The sequence below is a fragment of the Sorex araneus genome, chromosome 6 (assembly GCF_027595985.1).
Source record: "Sorex araneus isolate mSorAra2 chromosome 6, mSorAra2.pri, whole genome shotgun sequence".
Lineage (NCBI taxonomy): Eukaryota > Metazoa > Chordata > Mammalia > Eulipotyphla > Soricidae > Sorex > Sorex araneus.
This window is the reverse complement of record NC_073307.1, coordinates 104,507,424-104,529,418: the sequence shown is the minus strand read 5'-3', so window position 1 is coordinate 104,529,418 and position 21,995 is coordinate 104,507,424. Positions and strand designations below refer to the sequence as shown.

Below are 21,995 nucleotides of genomic sequence, written 5' to 3'. Positions count from 1 at the left end.
TTGGCATATCGAATACGCCATGGGTAGCTTGCTAGGCTCTGTTGGGCACGGAAGATACTCTCAGTAGCTTGCCCGGCTCTCGGAAAGGGGCGGAGGAATTGAACAAGGGTCACCTGCATGCAAGGCAAATGTCCTACCCCGCTGTGCGATATTACTCTAGGAATAATATATATGCATATACATATATGCATATAGCAGAAACACCAAACCACCTCTTCTACATTATTGAAAATTATAATTTTTAAAATAAAATTTTCTGGCCAGACTCACTGACTTTACAGTGTTTTTTCTCATTAAAGATCTCTGCAACATCTCAACAAACGCTTTACTATTTGATGATCTTCTCCAATCCTGGAACAAAAACAATCAAAAGCCTTGTACTGGAGAGAGAGTAGAGCAGGTAAGGCACTTGCCTTGCTTGCATCTGGCCTTAGTTAGAGACCCTGTTCCACATAAGGTTCTCTAAGATCTGTTAGGCATAATGTACCTGAACACAGAGCCAGGTATAAGCATATAAGTACAGCAGTGTATGGTCCACAGCCCAGCTCCTCCAAAAAGCTTACATACACATAGTCAAATATTATTCAGTATATTCTTATTCCTGTGGCGTTATCTCCTATTTTTCCAAATGTAGCATTTTGATCTCTAATGATAAATGCCAAATGATTATTTAAAATGATATTTTAAAGTATTCTAAATAATATTTTATGTTTATTATTATTTATTGTTTTTTATTATTTACACGGGCTGGAGCAAAATCATAGCAGATAGGGCATTTGTCTTGCATGCAGGCTACCTGAGTTTGATTCTTCTGTTTCTCTTGGAGAGCCCAGCAAGCTACCAAGAGTATCCCGCACTCACGGTAGAGCCTGGCAAGCTCCACCGTGGTGTATTCGATATGCCAAAAACAGTAACAAGTCTCCCAAGGAAAATGTTACTGGTGCCCACCCAAGCAAATCAATGAACAACAGGACAGCAGTGCTACAATACTACTATTTAAGTAAATGATTTTATGTAATGTTCTTATTTTCAAATTATATTGTCAAACTAACTCTGATTTTATAATATAAAGATGTTCCCTATTATGTTCTAAGACTTAAAATAATTTAGGGAAATTTCTTTAGAAAATACAAAATGATGACAGAGATTATTCAATTATAGAGTAGAACTTAATGACAAGAATAAAGAAAAAAATATAAAAATTATAAAGCTTAGTAACAGCCTATTGGCTCTTGAATGTATATGAACTATTATCTAATCAGTCCGGAAGAAACAAATATTTTTCCAAACTAGTTATCTGTACTTTCTATGTTATATGAGACAAATTGACAACATTGACAAAGGTTCAATGTTTGCTCAAGATTGTATATATTTATTATTAAGTTGGATAATTAACTTACAACAGATAGATTTTATGTAAAGGATAATTATTAAGTATCCTACTTACCAAGTGATAAGTAGGATACTTAACTTACAACAGATAGATTTCTATTATAAATTATCACACTTGAAGCTTTCTGTATGATAAAATATATCCATTTTAGCCCTTTGGAACTCTCAAATCCCATATAATGCCGTCCCTATAATTGCGTGTAGACAAACCTACCAGGTAACTAGCCTGGAAGTTTAATAATTCTAATTTTTTAAGAAATAAAAATTACACAATTATTTTTTTAAAAAAGAGGAATTTTCACATTTAAACTTAGTCACCCTAATTACATTCTGATTAAATTCTGACCATATTTGTACAACCTAGAACATATAGCCTTGCTTTTTCTTTGTTCATCAGATACTATCAGCACCTAAATATTTCTATTTTCTTTCTTTGCTTTTTGGGTCACACCGGCGATGCACAGGGGTTACTCCTGGCTCATGCACTCAGGAATCACTCCTGGTGGTGCTCAGGGGACCATGTGGGATGCTGGGAATTGAACCCAGGTCGGCCACGTGCAAGGCAAACGTCCTACCCGCTGTCCTATCACTCCAGCCCCATCAGCACCTAAATATTTCTTGTCTCCATTCTTCTGTTTGTCTCTCTCAACCTCCTTTTCATAAAGGCTTGTAATATTTTACTAATGCCTAGAATTTTCTCTATTACCCTTTCCATTATATTTTTAATCTCTCACTTATAATTCAAAATTTTCACTACACTTATTAGTCCAGACTACTTCTTTTGTATCATAATCTCTCTCTTATTGTCAAGAAATGGGTATGAAGTTGAAGTGACAATTGTTATATCTATCTGAAAACCAGTCTGAAGCACCTTTTCTCATCACAATGAAATTTTCTTGAGATATTCAGGAGACAAATGCTTGACCATCTTTGACATTCAAACTATTGATCTTTTTCATAGCAAGGTGGTTCTGCGATTATATCTACCTATATTTTATTTTTGTTTCAGCACTTTTTAGGTTTTAATTTTGGATCACTTTATGCTTTCTCTGCTGAAGTGTCCAAATTTCTTCCTCTGTAAAATGAAGAAATATAGTAATCTGACAGAATTGTGATCAGGATTAATGAAGCTACTGTTGGTAAAATACAGAATTTAATATACAGTAACTTTAAAACAGTGATGAGGATGGTGATGGAGACACTAATGTCTGCCATAATTGTTATATACTAGTTACAATGGTAACATTATTTCTTTGTTTTGGGGGTTTTCTTTATGAGGGTTGGGCCACATGCAGCTTTCTTCAGGGCTTTATCCTACTCTGTTCTCAGGGGTCAATTCTGGTAGTACTCTGGGGACCATATGTGATGACAAAGACCAAATTCAGGTCAGTTGTGTGCAAGGCAAGTGCCTCAACCATTGTAATACCTCTGCAGCCATGGTTGTGTGTGTGTATGTGTCTTGTTTTATTTTCTGTGTATAATATTAAGATTCTTCTCATGCAATACAACAGCTCTACCGCTAAGCCACATCCCAGGCTCTGATTCCTTGAAGTATAAGGACTAAGAATAACATATGTAAGAACTGGTATACCTTTTCATAAGTTAAAAAAATTAATTGTGGTGGGAGTGTAAGTGACTTAGTTTGAATAAAATTGTAATTTATATCTTATTTATATCAATTTCCCTATCACTGTCTCTAGCACTATCGTCCTGTTATTCATCAATTTGCTCGAGCAGGCACCAGTAACGTCTCCATTGTGAGACTTGTTGTTACTGTTTTTGGCATATCAAATACACCACAGGTAGCTTGCCAGGCTCTGCCTTGGGGGTGGTATACTCTCGGTAGCTTGTTAGCTCTCCGAGACAGAAAGAAGAATCGAACCTGGGTCGGCCACGTGCAAGGCAAACGCCCTACTTGCTGTGCTATCACTAATCCATATAGTGAAGATTAATATTGCCTGATATAATCATCATAATAACTCCATGTATATACTTTACAGGTTATTAATTATACTTTATTAGAAAACGTTCAGGCCTCAGGGACAAAGGGAAATGAGAACTCAGTATTTAAGTGGAATAGAAATGCACACATTAGAAAACTCCACAGCATACATGCAAACTACAGTTTGTACATTTATAATATCTGTCCATGTACAATATCACAGCCTTTATATTGCAGCATGGGATCATTTTGATAATTGAACTATTATAGATTCTGATTATATACTTTGGATTCTGATTCTATACTGCTGGACGATAGCACAACGGGTAGGACATTTTCATTGCATATGGCAGACTCAGATCGATTCCTCCATCCCTCTCGGAAAGCCTGGCCAGCTACTGAGAGTATCCCACCCACATGGCAAGGCCTGGCAAGCTCCCCATGGTGTATTTGATATGCCAAAAACAGTAACAACAAAAGTCTCACAAAGGAGATGTTACTTACTGGTGCCCGCTCGAGCAAATTGTTGAGCAATGGGATGACAGTGATACAGTGACAGTCATTCTATACTTTATACTTTAAACTCCTACCCCTGGTCTTCTGAGGTCTTCCACCATTCCCCATAGCAGTGTGATGCAGTTTGATGAGTTAGGTTAAAAAATTCAAACATCTGAGTACATGAGATGTAATACACTGTCACTGTCACTGTCATCCCATTGCTCATCGATTTGCTCAAGCAGGCACCAGTAACATCTTCATTTCGAGACTTGTTACTGTTTTTGGCATATCATATATGCCACGGGTAGCTTGCCAGGCACTGCCGTGTGGGCGAGACACTCTCAGTGTCTTGCCAGGCTCTCCAAGAGGGGCAGAGGAATCAAACCAGGTTGCTGCGTGCAATGCAAATGCCCTACCCGCTGTGCTATCACTCCAGCCCATGTAATACACATAATATAAAAATTACAAGTAATTAACATCTGTGAAGAACATAAAAATCTAGTAAAATCTTAATACTGCTATAAAAGTCCTCTGTTCTTATGTCTGAAAATTGTTCTTTATTCTTTGTAAACATGTACAAAGAGTATACTTACCTTGTTCTCGGGTAGTTTTGGCAAATTATGTCTGAAAGTCTGTCTTGAATGTTATTAGTTTGGCATAACTCATTGAACTAATTTGTATCCTGTGAGGGACTGCGAATGACAGCCTTCTTCACCAAGCCTCTGTGTCCTTCTCACACGTTTGCATCTATCTTTGTCTCTTTTAACTCAAAAGTCCCCCTCTGCATTTTTCTACGTCCTTTCACTTTTAATTTTCCTAGTCCTAATGCACTCGGCAGAACACTTCCTCGCATCTGGAGTAATTGTTCTCATCCTCAGCATAAGAAGCCTGGGTTAATAAGTATTTTGCCAGTCCTTAGAGATGAGTCCCCAGGACACACGTAGGTCCCTGTCTTTAACCTTGTTAGTGCCACCATTGCAACTTAGGTATCTTTTTATTTTCTTCTCTCCACTCTCAGAACTTTTGGGAGTTATCATTATGTGGGAATACTGGGGGAAGGTTAGGGAGCCTCTAAAATATAAAGCGTCAATATGTAGGAATAAATCCCTGGTGCTGCTTTTAATAAGATAGTAGCATAAGTGCACAGAACTTAATAAATGAGAGATGAGTGTGTCTCCTAATTTTAAAATAAGCATTAGAGATAAATATTTCAGTGATAATTTTATTCCAGGAAGAACAAAACAGACTCTTGTTATAATAGTCTGAGGTGCTTAATAGACTTTATCATTGCTCTAAAAATATGAAAATGTTTCTGTACTCATTTTGAATATAAATTTGTTATTTACTTATTTATCCATTCTTTAACATATTCTATCACTCTTTTTGCTAACTCTCTTTTGCTGGGGCAGTTATATTAATTTTAAAAATGTTTTTGATCTATATTTGAAAGTATATTTTATGAAGATGATGTAACTTCAGCAACATATTTAAAATGCTCTGTAGTGATAGTAATTACTAAACCTGAAATTTGGGTTATTTGTATAGATATCCACTTAAAATGATTTTACTGTTAAGTGAAATTTAAAATTTAGCATATTATACCCTCTTTGTAGTAATTAAAATAATTATGATTTTGTTAGTAAAAGAATTGATAAATTTCATTTGCTAGAATATAGCATTAAAGAAGGTGTGTTCAATATCCTAAACTTAGAAAAATATTTTTTATTTAATTTCTTTTAAAAGATATGTATATAGTTAAAGTCTACTTCTAATCATATAGCTGATAATAGCGTTTATTTTCCTTCACTTTTTCTTTTTCACCAATAGTATGTTATTTATTGCCCTAAGATTAGTCCCTTTTTTGGAGGGGAATGCACCCAGAGTTGTTCAGGGGTCACTCTTGGTAGATCTTGTAAGAGTATATAGAGTCCTGAGCATAAATCTCTGGTCAGTTTTGTGGAGGACAAGCATCTTACCCACTATTCTATCTTGTCAACCTTAGATTACCCTGTTTTGATATTTGTATATTTTGCATTACTTTTAGATGATATATCTTTAATGAAGATAAATACTTTGAAAAAGAAAGGTAATTTGAAATAGAACAGGGCATAGTTAACACGTGGGTGGGAACAGGCTAAGTAGAATAAATTAGAAATAATGTCACTGAATTTTAGATTTACTTCTTGTGTCTTAAATTTGAAATGCTGATTTTATGTTGCTAATTATTTTATGGTATAAAGGTGAACTCTGGTCATGACAGATAATTTCTTCTAATATTTTTAGTGTGCAAACTAGCATTCTTCATTTAATTATTAAATCACTTAATTAATATTGCTCATTCAATAATAATTTATTGTACTAAGATACAATTTCTAACCGGGAGCAATTAAAACAGCACACATGTGTTTTAGAATCTGTGATTAGATAGGTAAAAAACCCATTACTTTTTATAAAAGAACAATACAAGTATTAGAAATTAGTCTACTGAAAGTCCTCCTCTATTAGCTTTTGTCTGTCAACATGTAAAAACCTAGGAACTTTAAAATTTTAATTCAGTTTGACAAGCTTTTCATAATTTTTGTGTAGAAATGCCTTAGACATATCAGAATTTTAATAAACGTTCTGGTTACAGAAAAAATGTGTTTTTTGATGACAGTTTATTTTCATTTCAATAAATAATATACCTAAGATATTAAGATACAGTTAGCAAAGTATATCATATCATCCTTCACATATATTAAAATATCTAGAATTTTTTAATTCAATGCAGGTTTCATTTGGAAGCTTTGAGGAAAGGAGAAAGAGACAAAGACTGTGAGAGAGAGAGAGAGTGAGAGAGAGAGAGAGAGAGAGAGAGAGAGAGAGAGAGAGAGAGAGAGAGTGGGAATGTGGTCAAGAGAGATTGTGGGCTTCTCCAGAGTGGAGAGGGAGCCCTAGCACACATTCTAGCATTAGACATGAAAGGACACATTTCAAGAGGGAAAATGCAGGTGACACACGTGCTTGGGCATCACATGCACTATGCAAGAACTCATGGGCACGGGTAGCACATGGGTTCAGGCAGCATAGGCGGCAAGTATCTAGAATTAAAAAAAAAATTCTCAGTTTGCTATTAGATTGATGTTATTTCTAAAACTTATTCCAAAATGGTATTTTCTGCTTTTAATCCTAAGGAGTTTAAGGTCGGGTAGCAGATGTCAACTTGAAAATATTTCTAGTACTGAAGAAATAGTAGTGGGTATGGTGCTTGCCTTAATCCAGATTGACCAGGGTTAGATTTCTGACCACACATGGTCCCTTGAGCACTGCTAGGTGTTATCCCAGAGCACAAAGCATGAAGTAAGCCATGAGCATGTGACCCCTAAATCAAAATTTTAAATCGAATACTATTTTACCAGCCATATTGGCGATTGCATTTTGATTCCCAATATGATATTTAAAAAGATATGATACTTTTACCTCTAACAAAAACAAAAGAAAACATATCTATATGCCAAGGTAGATAAAAGGATTCCTTGGAAAATATAACATATCAAGAAAAAATGCATACCAGGCAAAAATTTTCATGGGTAACTAATCTTGAGTAAGAGTTGAGATTGTAAATGCAAAATAAAAGATGAAAAATATATCTCATAGTTTACTTCAGTTTATTAATAGTTAAGTAAGATTTAACTATTTAATAGGACTTTGCTTACACAATTTCTTCTTTGCCCCTTTCTTTTATTTTACAGGTTTTTTTTATTTTAGGTAGATTCACATCCTGTGCTATTAGTTTTTTTTTAAATTTCCCCCCCACCCCCCACCCCCCACCCCTGTGCTATTAGTTTTATTAGTACTGTGTTAAACTTCAACAAATGGGGGATGGAGCGAGAGCAGAGCAGGTAGGGCATTTACCTTGCACAAAGCAGACCCAGGTTTGATTCCCAGCATCTCATTTGGTCCCCCAAGCACTCCCAGGATAATTTTTGAGTGCAGAGCCAGGAGTAACCCCTGAGCATCGCTTGGTGTTACCCCAAAAGGAAATAAATAAATAAACTTCAAAAAATGGCATCGTGTGATGTACACAAATTTCTGTTATTAACCTAAATTTGAGAACTTTTTTAAGGATAATAGAACAATAGACTTCTACAAAATTCAGATATGTTAGGGTCCAAGTGTGTAATATTCTATGTAAGTCAAATTGAAATAAATATGCCAAAGGCCCGGTATCTATATATTGTCAACTCATATCAATTCGTGATTAGATTCATTTCCACAAGAGCTAAATATTGGTTACGACAGTAATAAGTAAAGGAGCTACTTATTTAATAAATTTCAATGATAAAAGGTGTTATTTTATACATAATATAGTTAAAATATTCAGTTAACCAAAGTGATTAGTAACACTACTGTCAAGGCATCATAATCTTATTCCTCTTGTGCAGAAAAGCAACCAAAACCACAACGCTAATTGTTGTAAGAGGACAGAAGAGAAAGTTATGATATCACAAAACATTTAAAGAAGAGATATAACTGACCAACATGTATGTGAAAAGATTCATTGCATTACTCATCAGAAAATGCAAATCAAAATAATGTGATACCGTCTCATACTCGTGAGACTGGCCCATCTCATGAAGATCATAAACAACCAGTACTGGTCATGATGTGGGAAAAGGAAACATCATCTACTTACTGCTGGTGAGAATGTGAACTGGAGCAGAAATTTTAGAAAACAATATGAACACTTCACTAAAAATGTAGGAATTGTTCTCCCATATAATCTAGTAATTACATTTCTTGACATTTACTCAAGGGCTTAAAAACTCTTTCAGAAAAGACATTTTCTTTATTTTCATACCTACATTCATTACAGCCCTGTTCATGATACCCAAAATCCGGAAATGAACAAAGTGTCCTAAAATAGGTGATTGGATAAATAAATCATGGTACATACACACAGTGGAATACTACTTGATTGCAAGACGAAATCATACAATTTTCTGCTACATTGATGCATCTGGAGAGTACCCATTCTGAGTGGTCCTAGAAGGGAATGACAACTACAGAGTGATCTCCCCATTTGTCTGGTATAGAAAGAAAAATAGTAAGGAAATATCATGTATCCAAAGACAACAGAAACAAAGAACTGGTCTTTAGTAGGAAGCATATCATTGTAAGGGGAATGAAGGATAAAAAAGGAGGAGCTATGCTACAATGGTAAAGGGAAGGTGGCACTCTGATGGAGGGTGTGATGTTTTATGCATGAAATCCTGCCATTATCAATATTGTAAATCACAGTGTCTAAAATAAAAAGAAAAAAGTAGTATTCAGCAAAATATAACTGATATTTTTTCTCACACTAAATTTATTCTATGGAGTATAAATGATGAGAAAATATATACTTTTTTCCACCTTAGCCCACTAATCTATGGTAAAATAAATCTCTGAGGTAAGAAAGAGGAGCTATCACCAATTTTCCACTTGTTCATCACTTGCAAACCCAAATAATTCTTGTATCAAAAATTATATTTAATATATTTTTTAAAAAGTTTAAAATCACATTTATATTAAGTGAGGCCTTGTAATCCCTGAGAGAGGTACAAAGAGAAAAAATAAATTTAATATAATAGAGAAAAAATATAGATATGTAAGTAAGGATAAGAAAATTGAGAGAATAGACAAAATTACTTACAACACACTCTAAGCTAATACATTCAACTATTTGTGAAACAGATTTATGACATCGTTTCAGAGAATACCAAGTGCTTCTTTATAACTTTTTAAATGATGTTCTGTGTAGCAATTATGCTAGACTTTTGACAGAAAAATCACTCTGTGTTTGCATCTCTGATTAAGATACCTTTATGCTCTTTGAGAATTCCTTACGTAACAGTAGAACTGATCTTTTGTCGAAGAAGCAGGTGAAGGATTCCCTGGCGAATCTGCTTAGTCTTCACACTGTAGATTATTGGGTTGAGTACGGGTGGAATTAATAAGTAGATATGAGCCATAAAGATATGGATGAGTGGAGAGGAGTGTTTAGCAAAACGATGAACTATAGATAGCCCAATCATAGGCACATATAAAATGAGCACAGCACAGATGTGGGATGCACATGTATTGAGGGCCTTAAGCCTCCCCTCACGTGATGAAATTTTTAACACGGAATGAAGAATAAACACATAAGAGACAAAAATACCCATAGAATCCATGCCCCACAGCACAGTGATCAGAACCAATCCGTAAATAACATTAAATTTAACATCAGCACATGCAAGACGAATCATGTCCTGATGTAGACAATAGGAATGCGACAAAATGTGGGACCGACAGAAAGGAAAGAAGGGCAGCCGAGCCAAAAGTGGAATCATTGCAAAGGCACTCCTGAGAAAAGATGCGATTCCAATCTTAGTGATAAGTCTTGGGGTAAGAATGGTAGCATATCTTAGAGGATGGCAGATGGCCACATAACGATCAAGGGCCATGGCCAAGAGCACAGATGATTCAGTGAAAGAAAATGTATGAATAAAAAACATTTGGATCACACAGATATCGAATTCTATCTCATTGGAAATAGACCACAATACCCTAAAGAGTGTTATCATTGTTGGCATGGACATTCCCATATCAGTGAGAGAGAGCATCGCCAGGAAATAGTACATGGGTTCATGGAGTCTGGGGTCTGTCCGGACAATATGCAGGATGGTACAGTTACCCATTATTCCAATAAGGTAGAGGAGGCAAAAAGGAATGGAAATCCAATGGTGATATTCTGCATAACCAGGAATACCTGTGAGATAGAATGTGGAGGACAGGGTATTGCTGGAGTTTAAAGTTGTCATGTCTGTAACCACAATACAATTCCAGAGCCACTGTCCAACGGGGAAGACAATAAAAAGATCCGCATCTGTGTCAGGAAATGGAAAGAAATCAAAACAAAGCTACTATATATTGCATTACTTTTTGCAGTGCCTCTTAAATCCACACTTTTCCTTGAGTTTCTTCATTTGACTGCTGCTGTGGTTAATCAAAATATTCACTTGAAACAAAAAGGATCTTTCTTTTTGCTTACACAATATAGTCCCATCGAAATTCTTTACAAATATGAGTGTTACTGTTATAAACTTAGCTCTGAAAGGTACTGACACCAACTCTTCTAGTTCTATAAACACATTTTTGTTTATTTATTTTATTTTATATTTTTAGCATACCCAGCAGTGTTAAGAGACTACTCCAAGCTCTGCACTCAGGATTCCATCTTGGTACTGCTTGGGGAACCATATGCTGCTGGAAATTGAACTCAGGATAGCTACATAGATATTAAATGCTTTACCCATTGTACTATCTATCTCCTTGATTAATCATTTAGAGTCTGATTTTCTCTAAAACAAAATATGAAAAATTGTTAAATAGGGTGTGAGAAGACAGTGAAAACATATGATTAAAAATAATCTCAACAAGAAAAGAAAACAAGAACAAATATACTTCTCATCAAAATTCTATTATTGACATATAGCCTCAACCTGTCAGTAATATTTTTGTTTTAAAACTGAAAAAGCAGAAAGATTTATGCATACTCTTTTTGTAGAATATACATCTCTGGGTCATTAATTGTGCTGTTTTAAAAATTACCAATATCAGATATTAAAAAACAGTGATTAAACATCATCTGACCTCTGGTAAGTGATTTTTATTTATAGCAGAAGAGTTTGTCTTGTTATATTTAAAAATAATTTTAACTTTGTATTAGCATCTCATTCATGTACAAAGATAAAAGCACCTACCTTATAGGGATAAGACATTTTGGGAACAGATGGTTAAGAAGTCTGAGTTTGACTTGTATGCTATGATCATAAACATGAATAATAAGATATTTTTAAGAAAACTGTAATTTCTGATAGACTGAAAGCTACTTCCAACTAGACCTAGTTTTCCAATCTTTCCCACACTGTGGCTATCTGTTCTACTCCCAATTGCTTCTCAATTCTATTGCCTCTCAATTCTCAGGGTTTTCCTATTCTCTCTATCTTTAAATTTTTCCAGTTAACACGTACTTGGTAGAATAGTTCCTCTTGTCAGAAGAGATGGTTCTGATTCTCAGAGCAAGATGGATGGATTAATAAGAATTTTTTTCTAGTCCTTAGGGATATAAAACCCCAAGGCACGTACGGAATAATAACTATAACCATATAAGTGCCAGGATTTTAGTTTATGGCCTTTCCTAAATTCCTTCCTATTATACTCTCACTTGGGCATATGACAGAGGTGGAAGTGGGTAGGAGGAAGGTTCATGGCAGAAATAGTACTTAAATATGACGAGTAAAATGAGATTAAATAGCCATTTATATCCAGAATCCATAGTATAGAAAAATAATTATCTATAACTGAGTCATTTTAAGAGGTACATGGAAAATTAAGCAGTACGGGGATGTAGAGTTTATAACCTAAGAGTGAAAGTGACTTTTTTTTTTTTACTTTTATATGAGGGCTGGAGCAATAGCACAGCAACAGGGCATTTGCCTCGCACATGGCTGACCCGGGTTCGATTCCTCCACCCCTCTCGGAGAGCCTGGCAAGCTACCAAGAGTATCTCGCCTGCACGGCAGAGATTGGCAAACTACCCGGGATGACAGTGATACTTCTATATGCATTTTTTGTAGCAATATGATTTTTATGGTATTTGCCATGCTAAAAATCAGGCTATAGAAGGATAATCCTGCTACATTTCATTATGAACTTAAAATTTCTGTAAAATCTATTTTTAAAAAGTCATATGAAGGGACTGTAGTCATAGTACAAGAGGGAAGATGCTTGCTTTGCACATGGCTGACTCATATTTGATCCCCTGGTATCACATATGGTCCCTAAATCCTCTCTAGGAGTGGTCCCTGACAGCAGGGCCAGGTGTAAGCCTTGAGTACCTCTGGATGTGACTCCCAAATAAACAAAAAACAAACAAAATCATAGGAATACATGGAAAAACATCTCAGTGGGCTGAACACAGTCTGTACATAGTGGATGCCATGTTCAACCCCTGGCACTTCACTGTCTCCTAAGACGACTGCTAGTAGCAGTCTCTGAACACAGATCCAGGAATAGCTCCTGAACATGGACACTAGGGAGTGACACAAAAATACTTATACATAAGCAATAAACTAATTACACCATAGAATAGTCTGCTTTTTTTGGTTTGTTTTTGTTCATATCTTAGGGCAATACTCAGGGCTTACTCCTGGCTCTGCACTCAGGAATAACTCCTGGCAGTGCTCAGGGTAGCATATGGAATGCTGCGATACAGCAAGGCAAGCACCCTAGCTGCAGTTCTCTCTCTCCAGCCCAATCCTATTTTTTTTCTAAATGATACTATTCTAAATAACTATGATGCAGTTATAAATAGTAGCTTTTGATTAATGAATGATATACCATTCATTGTCAACAATGTTAACTTAGTTTTTGGTTGAGACATTTTCAAGAATTTTCATTACTAAATTAAAGATATAACTAATCATGGTAGAGGAATGTGATTTATTGGTAGAGCATTTATTACTCAATGATAGCAATATCCAAATATTAAAAACTTACTCTGTTACAAAAGGAATCATCATCCACAGATAGTCTGTAAAATTGAGAACCCAGTCATAACTCACCATTAGATATAGCGTTACAAGCGTATCTTCATAGTGGTCCATGTGAAACTGTCAGGTAAATAATTTGAACTTAACTACCATCATTGAACTGGAAGTCTGCATAAATCTCCTTACACTTTTATTTCTTTAATACTAATGTGAGCCACTTTGACATCAAGTAAATTGTATGATTCCTAAGGACTGCAATGTAGAGGATTATTATAAGACAATACAACCAAATTCGTATTAGTGTCAAACTTAAATTGCACTTTCAAATGTGTCATGTATTCCCGGATGGACAGAGGCTTATTAAGGGAGACCTTGCACTTGTTAATCAGAGTAAACTGGATGGTGAGAAGTTAGTTTTTTCAAAGGGTATTGATAGCATTAAATTTTTGCTTGTTTTGTTTAAAGACAGGGCTCAGGCCTTATTCCAGGCTCTATAACTCATTCCCTGAGAGGCTCAAGGAACTACACAAGGTGCTAGTAAACTGGGTCAGCCATGTGCAAGGGAAGTACCCTTCTTGCTGTCCTGTTTGGCCTATGAGGATGGATTTTGTAAATGTTATAGAATTGAGAAAATTGATTTCAAATCGATATCATGGAAAGCAAAGAAAGTACCAGAGTTATTTTTTGCTAGTTGCAAATTTAATTATTTTTGACTTTGTCTTCTGGAAAAAGTATGATATACCTAAAAGACAAAGATTAGAGGTGCATCACTATTAGGAACAATACTTATCTACAATACAGTTTTATTTATTTTTTATTAAATTGCCTACAAATAATTTTATTTTTCCTACTTTCTTTTTTGAAAAAGTATCTGTGCAACATAAAACTTACTCCACAAATATTTCTGTATGCTTTATATAGAATATTCAATTATATATTTTCTCCTTAGAAAACATTTTATAGGGGCTGGAGCGATGGCACAGTGGGTAGGGCATTTGCTTTGCACGAGACTGACCCGAGTTTGATTCCCAGCATCCCATATGGTCCCCTGAGCACCGCCAGAAGTAATTCCTTAGTACAGAACCAGGAGTAACCCCTGTGCATTTCCAGGTATGACCCAAAAAGCAAAAAAAAACCAAAAAACACATATTATATACAATGGTGTTTTCATTTTTATGAGAAATTTGAATATTCTAATTTTTTTATATTTAAAAAATATTAATTCAATATTTACTGCATACATTTTGTAATCCTTAGTAATTTCAGTAGCATATGCCTTGAAAAGGGTTTCTTTCATACTATATACATGCTAACTTTTTGAATTAATTATTTTCTTTCCACTATATAATTGCTATTATTCACATTATGAATCTCTAAGGTCTATCATACATGACAATTACTTTATCACTATTTCACTTTGTTTTATATTTTCCTCAATTTCTTTTACATAAATTAAAATTACTTCTTGTTGTTTTGTGTTATGGAATTATTTCAAGGTTTTAATTCTATTCCTTGAGATAAATTTAATTCTGAAATGAAATAAAAAATTATTTGAAGGGGCACTAGGGGAATCAGGAGTAATGATATTTTAATCTTATCTCTATATAGTTTATAACCTTTTAAAAATTATTTTTATATTATTTCTATTTATTAGGATACCTTACCTATAATGTTCTTTCCACTGCTTTTGCTTATACTTTTCAGAATTATTTAAATTAGTACTTGTATAAACATAGCTTATTGGGATTCCTTAGAACTTTCTGTTTCCTCTGATTTCATTTCTGGCCCTCTTCAATGAAAAAAGGTAAGTGTTAAAAAGTATTTTAGTTTTTACCTGCTCATATTTCCTAAAAAACTTTGGACTGCAAGATTCTGAGTTTTAGTTCATGATTACATTTTGGTCTTTGCTTTGCTGTATTGCTCAAGTTCTGTAAATGAGACATTCTGCCTAAAACAATTTCAATTTCATACTAAACAAGATATTTTGATACATGTATTAATACTAAATAATATGGAATATAAAACCTTGTAGTGTTAAGTCTAACTTAAGTAATTTGTCTAAAGTTTGTTTCTGATATTAACTTCACTTGAAGTAAAGGAAACAAAGAAACTTTTCTTCATAAGTTATCTTAAATATCAAACATGCAGTTTATTTGATTTATCATAAAATCTGGAGAATCAAGCATTTTTGCTTCTGCATAGTATTTATCTATATGCCAACTTCATTACAATACTTGTTAAATACTTATTACCTTTGAAGTTACTTAACTTTACTAATTTTTAGTTGTAACACAGAATTGTGAGCTTCTTTTTAAACCTGAATGGAGAATATCACCATAAATTATTTAAATAAGGTAAATTCCCTCTATGCTGCCAGAATCTGCAACCTGAAATACTTTAAAGGAAGGAAATAATTATAAAAGCAAATGTATATTTTCTTTGAAGGGCCATTACAGCATTTAATCACTTTCATGAAACTATTACACATCAAGTGTGGCATGAAATTATATGTGTCATCTTCAGAATGGAGAAAATTTATAGTAAGGTTAATAAAAAAGGCTAAGTGTGAGTGATCCCCAAATTTTTAACTGATAATATCTTTAAGAATCCTTGGCGGATCTGCTTTGTCTTAACACTATAAATAATTGGATTTAGTACTGGTGGAACTAACAGGTAAATATTGGCCATTGTTATGTGAATGATGGGGGAGGAATGCTTTGCATAGCGATGTACTAATGAAAGCCCTATCATTGGCACATATAGAATGAGCACAGCACAAATGTGGGAGGCACATGTATTAAGAGCTTTGAGCTTCCCTCCCTTAGATGCAATGCCTAGCACTGAGCGAAGGATAAAAGCATAAGATATAAAGATTCCTAGAGAATCTACACCCCAATAGCATGTAATAACAAACAAGCCATATAAAATGTTGAAGGAAATATCAGAGCAGGCTAACCGAATGATATCTTGATGCAAACAGAAAGAGTGGGAGAGATTATGGGAACGACAAAAAGAAAATGTAGGAATACGAACAAGAATCACAGGAAGGGCAATGGAGCATCTGATTATAATGAGAACCCCTATGTAGATTATGCGCTGTGGAGTGAGTTTGCTGGAATATCTCAAGGGATCACATATGGCAACATACCGATCAAATGCCATGGCTAGGAGCACAGACGACTCCATCAGAGAAAAGGTGTGAATAAAATACATCTGGACTATACAGATATTCATCTCAATCTCCCTCGCATCAAACCAAAAGACTCTCAGCACTGTGGGTAGGGTAGAAATAGACATGCCCATGTCAGTGAGAGACAGCATGGACAGGAAGTAGTACATGGGCTCATGGAGACTCTTATCAGTGTGGATGACATGCAGAATTGTACAGTTGCCCACAATTCCAATCAAGTATAGAACACAAAAGGGGATGGAAATAAGGTGATGAACATTCTCATAGCCAGGAATCCCAGTGAGGAAGAATAAAGTAGATGATTCAATAGAAGAATTAGTGCTTCCAACAGGGCTGTCCCAAGAAACCATTTTTCTATTATGTAAATGTGGACTCCTAGAAAGAAAAAAAATGCTGTTAAGAAGTTACAAATTTATTCTCCGTTATTTTTCTTAATTCACCACTTACTATTTCTAATTCATTGTACAATAACTATAGTTACAAAAATGATTTTAAAGTTAATTTTTAATATATTACTGAATAATCATTTAAATAAATTATACCTCTTATGAAGTTAATGTCAAAATTTCTTTGATTTTAACTTTATTTTTAAAAAGTTGTTCACAATACTTGATTGAGTTTAATATTTAAACACCAATCCACCAACATTACACCTTCCCACCACCATATTTTCATCTTGAACCTCAAATTCTGTCCCTAGAGAAGAACCAAAGCAATTTTAAATATCAAGTCTCAATCTTGAAATATTTTTATAATTTTTTTCAATTCCCTGGGCTTAAGTGATAGAACAGTGGTAGGGTGTTTGCCTTGCACACAGACAACTCCGGTTCGATTCCACTGCCCCTCTCGGAGAGCCTGGCAAGCTACCGAGAGTATGTTACCCACAGGGTAGAGCCTGGCAAGGTACCCTTGGCATACTCAATATGCCAAAAACAGTAACAAGTCTCACAATGGAGACGTTACTAGTGCCTGCTCAAGCAAATACAAGAGTACCAGGATGACAGTGACAGTTTTTCATTTCCTTAACATTTAATATATTCTCCCACTTTAACTAATATTTTATTATACAAATTAATTTTAATTATACTTTGATTCATGGGCTGGAGCGATAGCATAGCGGTAGGGTGTTCACCTTTCACGCGGCCAACCAGTGTTCGATTCCTCTGCCCCTCTCAGAGAACCCGGCAAGCTACTGAGAGTACCCCGCCTGCATGGCAGAGCCTGGCAAGCTACCCATGGCGTATTTGATATGCCAAAAACAGTAACAATAAGTCTCTCAATGAGACACGTTACAGGTGCCCTCTTGAACAAATCATTGAGCAATGGGATGACAGTGACAGTGACAGTGACTTTGATTCATAATTTAATTCTATTTAAATTTATTTATGATATTAAATTAAAATATCTTACAAGACATTGACTTCTCTTTATAAAACTTTTTTGGCCAAAGAGATAGCATAGGAGGTATGGCACTTACATGGATATAGCCAATTTTATTTTGATCCTTGGCACGATATTCCTCAGAATGTCAGCAATGAGGTATTAGTATTGCTACCTGTGGCCATAAAACAAAACAATCAAACATTTTCATTTTCTATAACATGAACATTTGGTAAAAGTATTTTAGAATGAATGCTAAGCAGATCTTAGGTAACAAACAAATACACTGAGTTAGTTTTGTTTGTTTGTTTGTTTTCCCATTTGAGACATTCACAAGATTACACCTCACATAATCTCCAGAAAAATTCCTTTACAGGTGCCCATGCTTCTAAAAACTATAGTTTTATTAAGTGAACTATTATTAATTTTAATTATAGAAATACAATTTCCTGTATGAGTCATACTTGCCTTCTTTTTTGTCACTGAAAATTACAATTTTCTGTTGGTGGGGGGTGAGGGAGTTTGTGGCCACTTAGGTGGCACTCAGGTTTCTTCCTGACTCTGTGCTCTGGGGTCTGAATGTGGTGCCAGGGAAAGAAGCAGAATCAGCTACATGCAAGACAAGTGCCTTATCTCCTGCACTAGCCCTTGGTTTCACTTTTTTTCTTTTTTCAAAATGTTTCTGTCTATGATGTAACAGTGAATTTACTATTTTGATGATTATATATTGTAAATGAGAGTCCCATGACATCAAAACAAAGGCAAATTATAGATAACAGATCAATGATTTGTCCAAGGTCATAGCTTCATTGGTATCTATAATAATGGTCAGACTTAGGGTTCTGCTGATTTAGATGGGGATTCTTAAGCTTTTGTTTCACCTATCTGGCTACTGCTGGCATGGAGCTATCTTAGCATGTCAAAGCTTCAGTGCTTTATGCCTGTTATCACAGTCTACCACTAAAGTCAGAATAATGTCAAAAGCAACAAAACTAGTTCCTTCAGAAACTTCACGAATCACGAAATTCCCGTTAATCACCAATTTCTTGAGTGGGCTCAGTAACATCTCATTTAGATCTTTCCCTGAGATCTCAGCAATCCATCTCCACTGGGCCCTCCTAAGGATGTTGCACTGGGGGCTCTTCAGGGTCAGGGGAATGAGATCCAGCTTGTTACTGGATTTTGCATATGAATACAACATGGGAAGCTTGCAAGGCTGTCCCATGTGGGCAGAAAACTCTCAGAAGATTGCCAGTTTCTCTCAGAGGAGAAGCAGGCTACATGACAGCGCTTCTGAGAGGTTGCTTTTAAGTCTCTTTCTGGATGTTGGCCATTGATGGGATTACACACACCTGGGTTCCTCTGCCAGTACCTTCATGCATGAGGCCTGTCCGGATGTGTGGAGTGGGGCCTCCAGCATGGCTGTAGCTAGGTTCCGGTGGTCTTCGGCAGCCGGGAGCTCTGCTCGGGGTGGGGAAGAAAGCTGGAGCCCATCCCCTCCGAGGGGCCCCAGGAAAGACAGCCAGGCATGCGGGCAAGAGACTCTCTTAATAAAAGATTATTAAGAAACTTAATAATCTCAATATTGTACATACCTGTGCATGCCCTTAGGCAATTTAGCACAATTGTGGTAAGGCATTTGAGGTGGTTACTAAAACACCCTCTATTGAACAAATTGTTCCTTTACACTGATAACTAAGTGATTCTTGCATAAAATTTATTTTACTATTACTAAAAACTTTCAGTGAAGAGAGGCTGCTAAAATCTCAGGGCTGGGATGAATGGAGATGGTACTGGCGCCCACTCAATGAACAAGGGATGACAGTGACAGTGAAAAAACTTCCACCTAGTTTAAGAAAAACAAATACCATTATCCAGTTGCTTAATAATCTGGCAAGGTACAATCTGTAGGTTATATTCCTATTCTAATATTTCAGATTACTCTTAGGACCCTTTAACTCTTCAATGCAGATCTTAGGTGAGCCACTAGAAGTCTATATAAGATCCACAAGTCATATATTATACAAATAGTAGATGAAGATTTACAAATGTCTGTCATCAAGCAAATGAAAGAACCATAATCTTTACAAACTAGTCCTTGCTTCCAGAACTTTTATATCTTCTACTGAACAATTGTAACACTATATTCAGAAACTATCCCAGTCCATTCCTTGCTGTCTCTTTAGCATACACTAGGAATAAGTGATGCATAAAATTTATAAAAGATCCATTAGACTCAGACTGTGCACCATTTGAAAAAGGCATTACTGAGAGTAAGTCCAATCATCTTCTGGAATTCATGCCACATTTTACCTGAGCAGGTGCTAACTTCTCACATTTCTGAAATAATTTACAAAAAATGATAAGCATAGAAGAAAACTTGGAATTAAGTGCAAAAATAAGAAGCATTACCTGGGCAGGGAAGTTATAAAGAAGCAAAGTTGGAAGAAGTTCTGCAGTAAGAACCCATCCCTGAAAAGTTGTGGGTCAGAGAATGCCAGTGGGTAGAAAGTAGATATCAGCTCTGCTTTGATATTTAATTTAGCTTACAGTGACAGTCCATCAGCATCCTTTTGGTATTTAAGCACAATTGATTGAATTGTCCCTGACAGGAGGTGAAGGAGAAGTGAATAGAATTTACCAAGCTACAATAACTTGAGACCTGCTAGCACTATTAAAAAGTAACAAAAACAAAACGAATATTAAGAACACCTCTATTTTGTCCTTCATTTTTCTTTGTTTGGGGCAACACCCTGGTGGTGCTCACGTTTGCTCCTGACTCTGCAATCAGAGATCACTCTTGGTGATCCTCAAGGGTGCTAGAGATTCAACCTGTGTGGTACCCAGCACCACAGCTAGCACACCAGCTGTGCCATTGCTCCAGTCTTGCAATCTTAACATAGGAGTGAGAGTCTGGATACAGTAATAAAATTTATACATATTTATTATGAGAAAATTATAAAGGAATGAATGGTATCAATTTTTAAGAATTGTGTCATTATTTAAGCATTTACACGTAATAAAGTATATATAATGTATGTTTAAAAGAATTATGAGAACTGGGGCTGTAGCCACTGTACAGTGATTCCGGCATTTGACTTGCATTGGTCAGCCCAAGTTCAATCCCATATGTTTCCATTCGAGGTCTGCCAGGAATGATCCCTGAATACCTGGGGTAAAGCCTGAGGTACCTGAGTACCTGAGAACCTGGGGTAAACCCTGAGCATTGTTGGGTTTTGCCCAACCTGCCCCCTCAATATTATAAAAGAATTATAAGAACACAACAAGACTCAGAAAAAAATTTCTCACCTCTCTATAATTAACATCCCAGGGGCAGAGGGAAATACAGCAGGTGAGGCTTTTTTCTTGCATGTAGCCAACCTGGGTTCAATTCCTAGTACCACTTATGGTCCCTGAGCTCAACAAACAGTGAACCCTAATACAGAACACCTGAGCACAAAGTGAACCCTGAGCACAGAGCACTCACTGAGTATGGCCCAAAAAAGATAAGCAAAAAATCCTAATATCTCACTTAAATTAAAATCATTTTAACTAACTCCATGATCTCTATTCACCCAATCCAAATGAATCCCTCTGCCTTTACGAAAGAGGCTCAGCTCTTTTTCCACACATTAGATTATTTTCATGTTGTTTTCTCTTCACTCCCTTTCCTCCATACCATTGTGCCCTCATGCCCATATCCACTATATTTTACTTTCAAACATTTTCAGTTTTTTGTTCTGACCTCAAAGCATAGAACCCTGGATCACCAAATTATTGAAAGTCATTTCTTCTTTTTCTCTGTATGTTAAAAAATTCCTTCCTTATCAATCTATTCAAGTACCTATATTCACTTAGTGAAATATTCACATCTTATAAATGAGTTTTACTTTCTTATAGCAAACATGTCTATCCGGGCCTGGAGTGATAGCACAGCAGGTAGGATGTTTGCCTTGCATGCAGCTGACCTGGGTTCGAATCTCAGCATCCAGTACAGACCCATAGCACCACCAGGAATAATTCCTGAGTGCATGAG

The 21,995-nt window shown here is 35.7% G+C and overlaps 2 protein-coding genes across 2 annotated transcripts; both read right to left on the bottom strand.

Moving 5' to 3' along the window:
• Window positions 1-9,696: 9,696 nt before the first annotated feature.
• On the bottom strand, window positions 9,697-10,656 carry LOC101537588 (olfactory receptor 51G2-like). The gene has a single exon (XM_004618330.2). The coding sequence runs from the start codon at window positions 10,654-10,656 to the stop codon at window positions 9,697-9,699; it is 960 nt and encodes a 319-aa protein (XP_004618387.2).
• A 5,292-nt stretch (window positions 10,657-15,948) lies between these two features.
• LOC101537328 (olfactory receptor 51G1-like) lies at window positions 15,949-21,606 on the bottom strand. Its single transcript, XM_004618329.2, has 2 exons — window positions 21,593-21,606; window positions 15,949-16,897 (listed from the first exon to the last, which is right to left on the bottom strand). The coding sequence occupies exons 1-2, from the start codon at window positions 21,604-21,606 to the stop codon at window positions 15,949-15,951; spliced, it is 963 nt and encodes a 320-aa protein (XP_004618386.2).
• Between the last annotated feature and the right edge of the window lie 389 nt (window positions 21,607-21,995).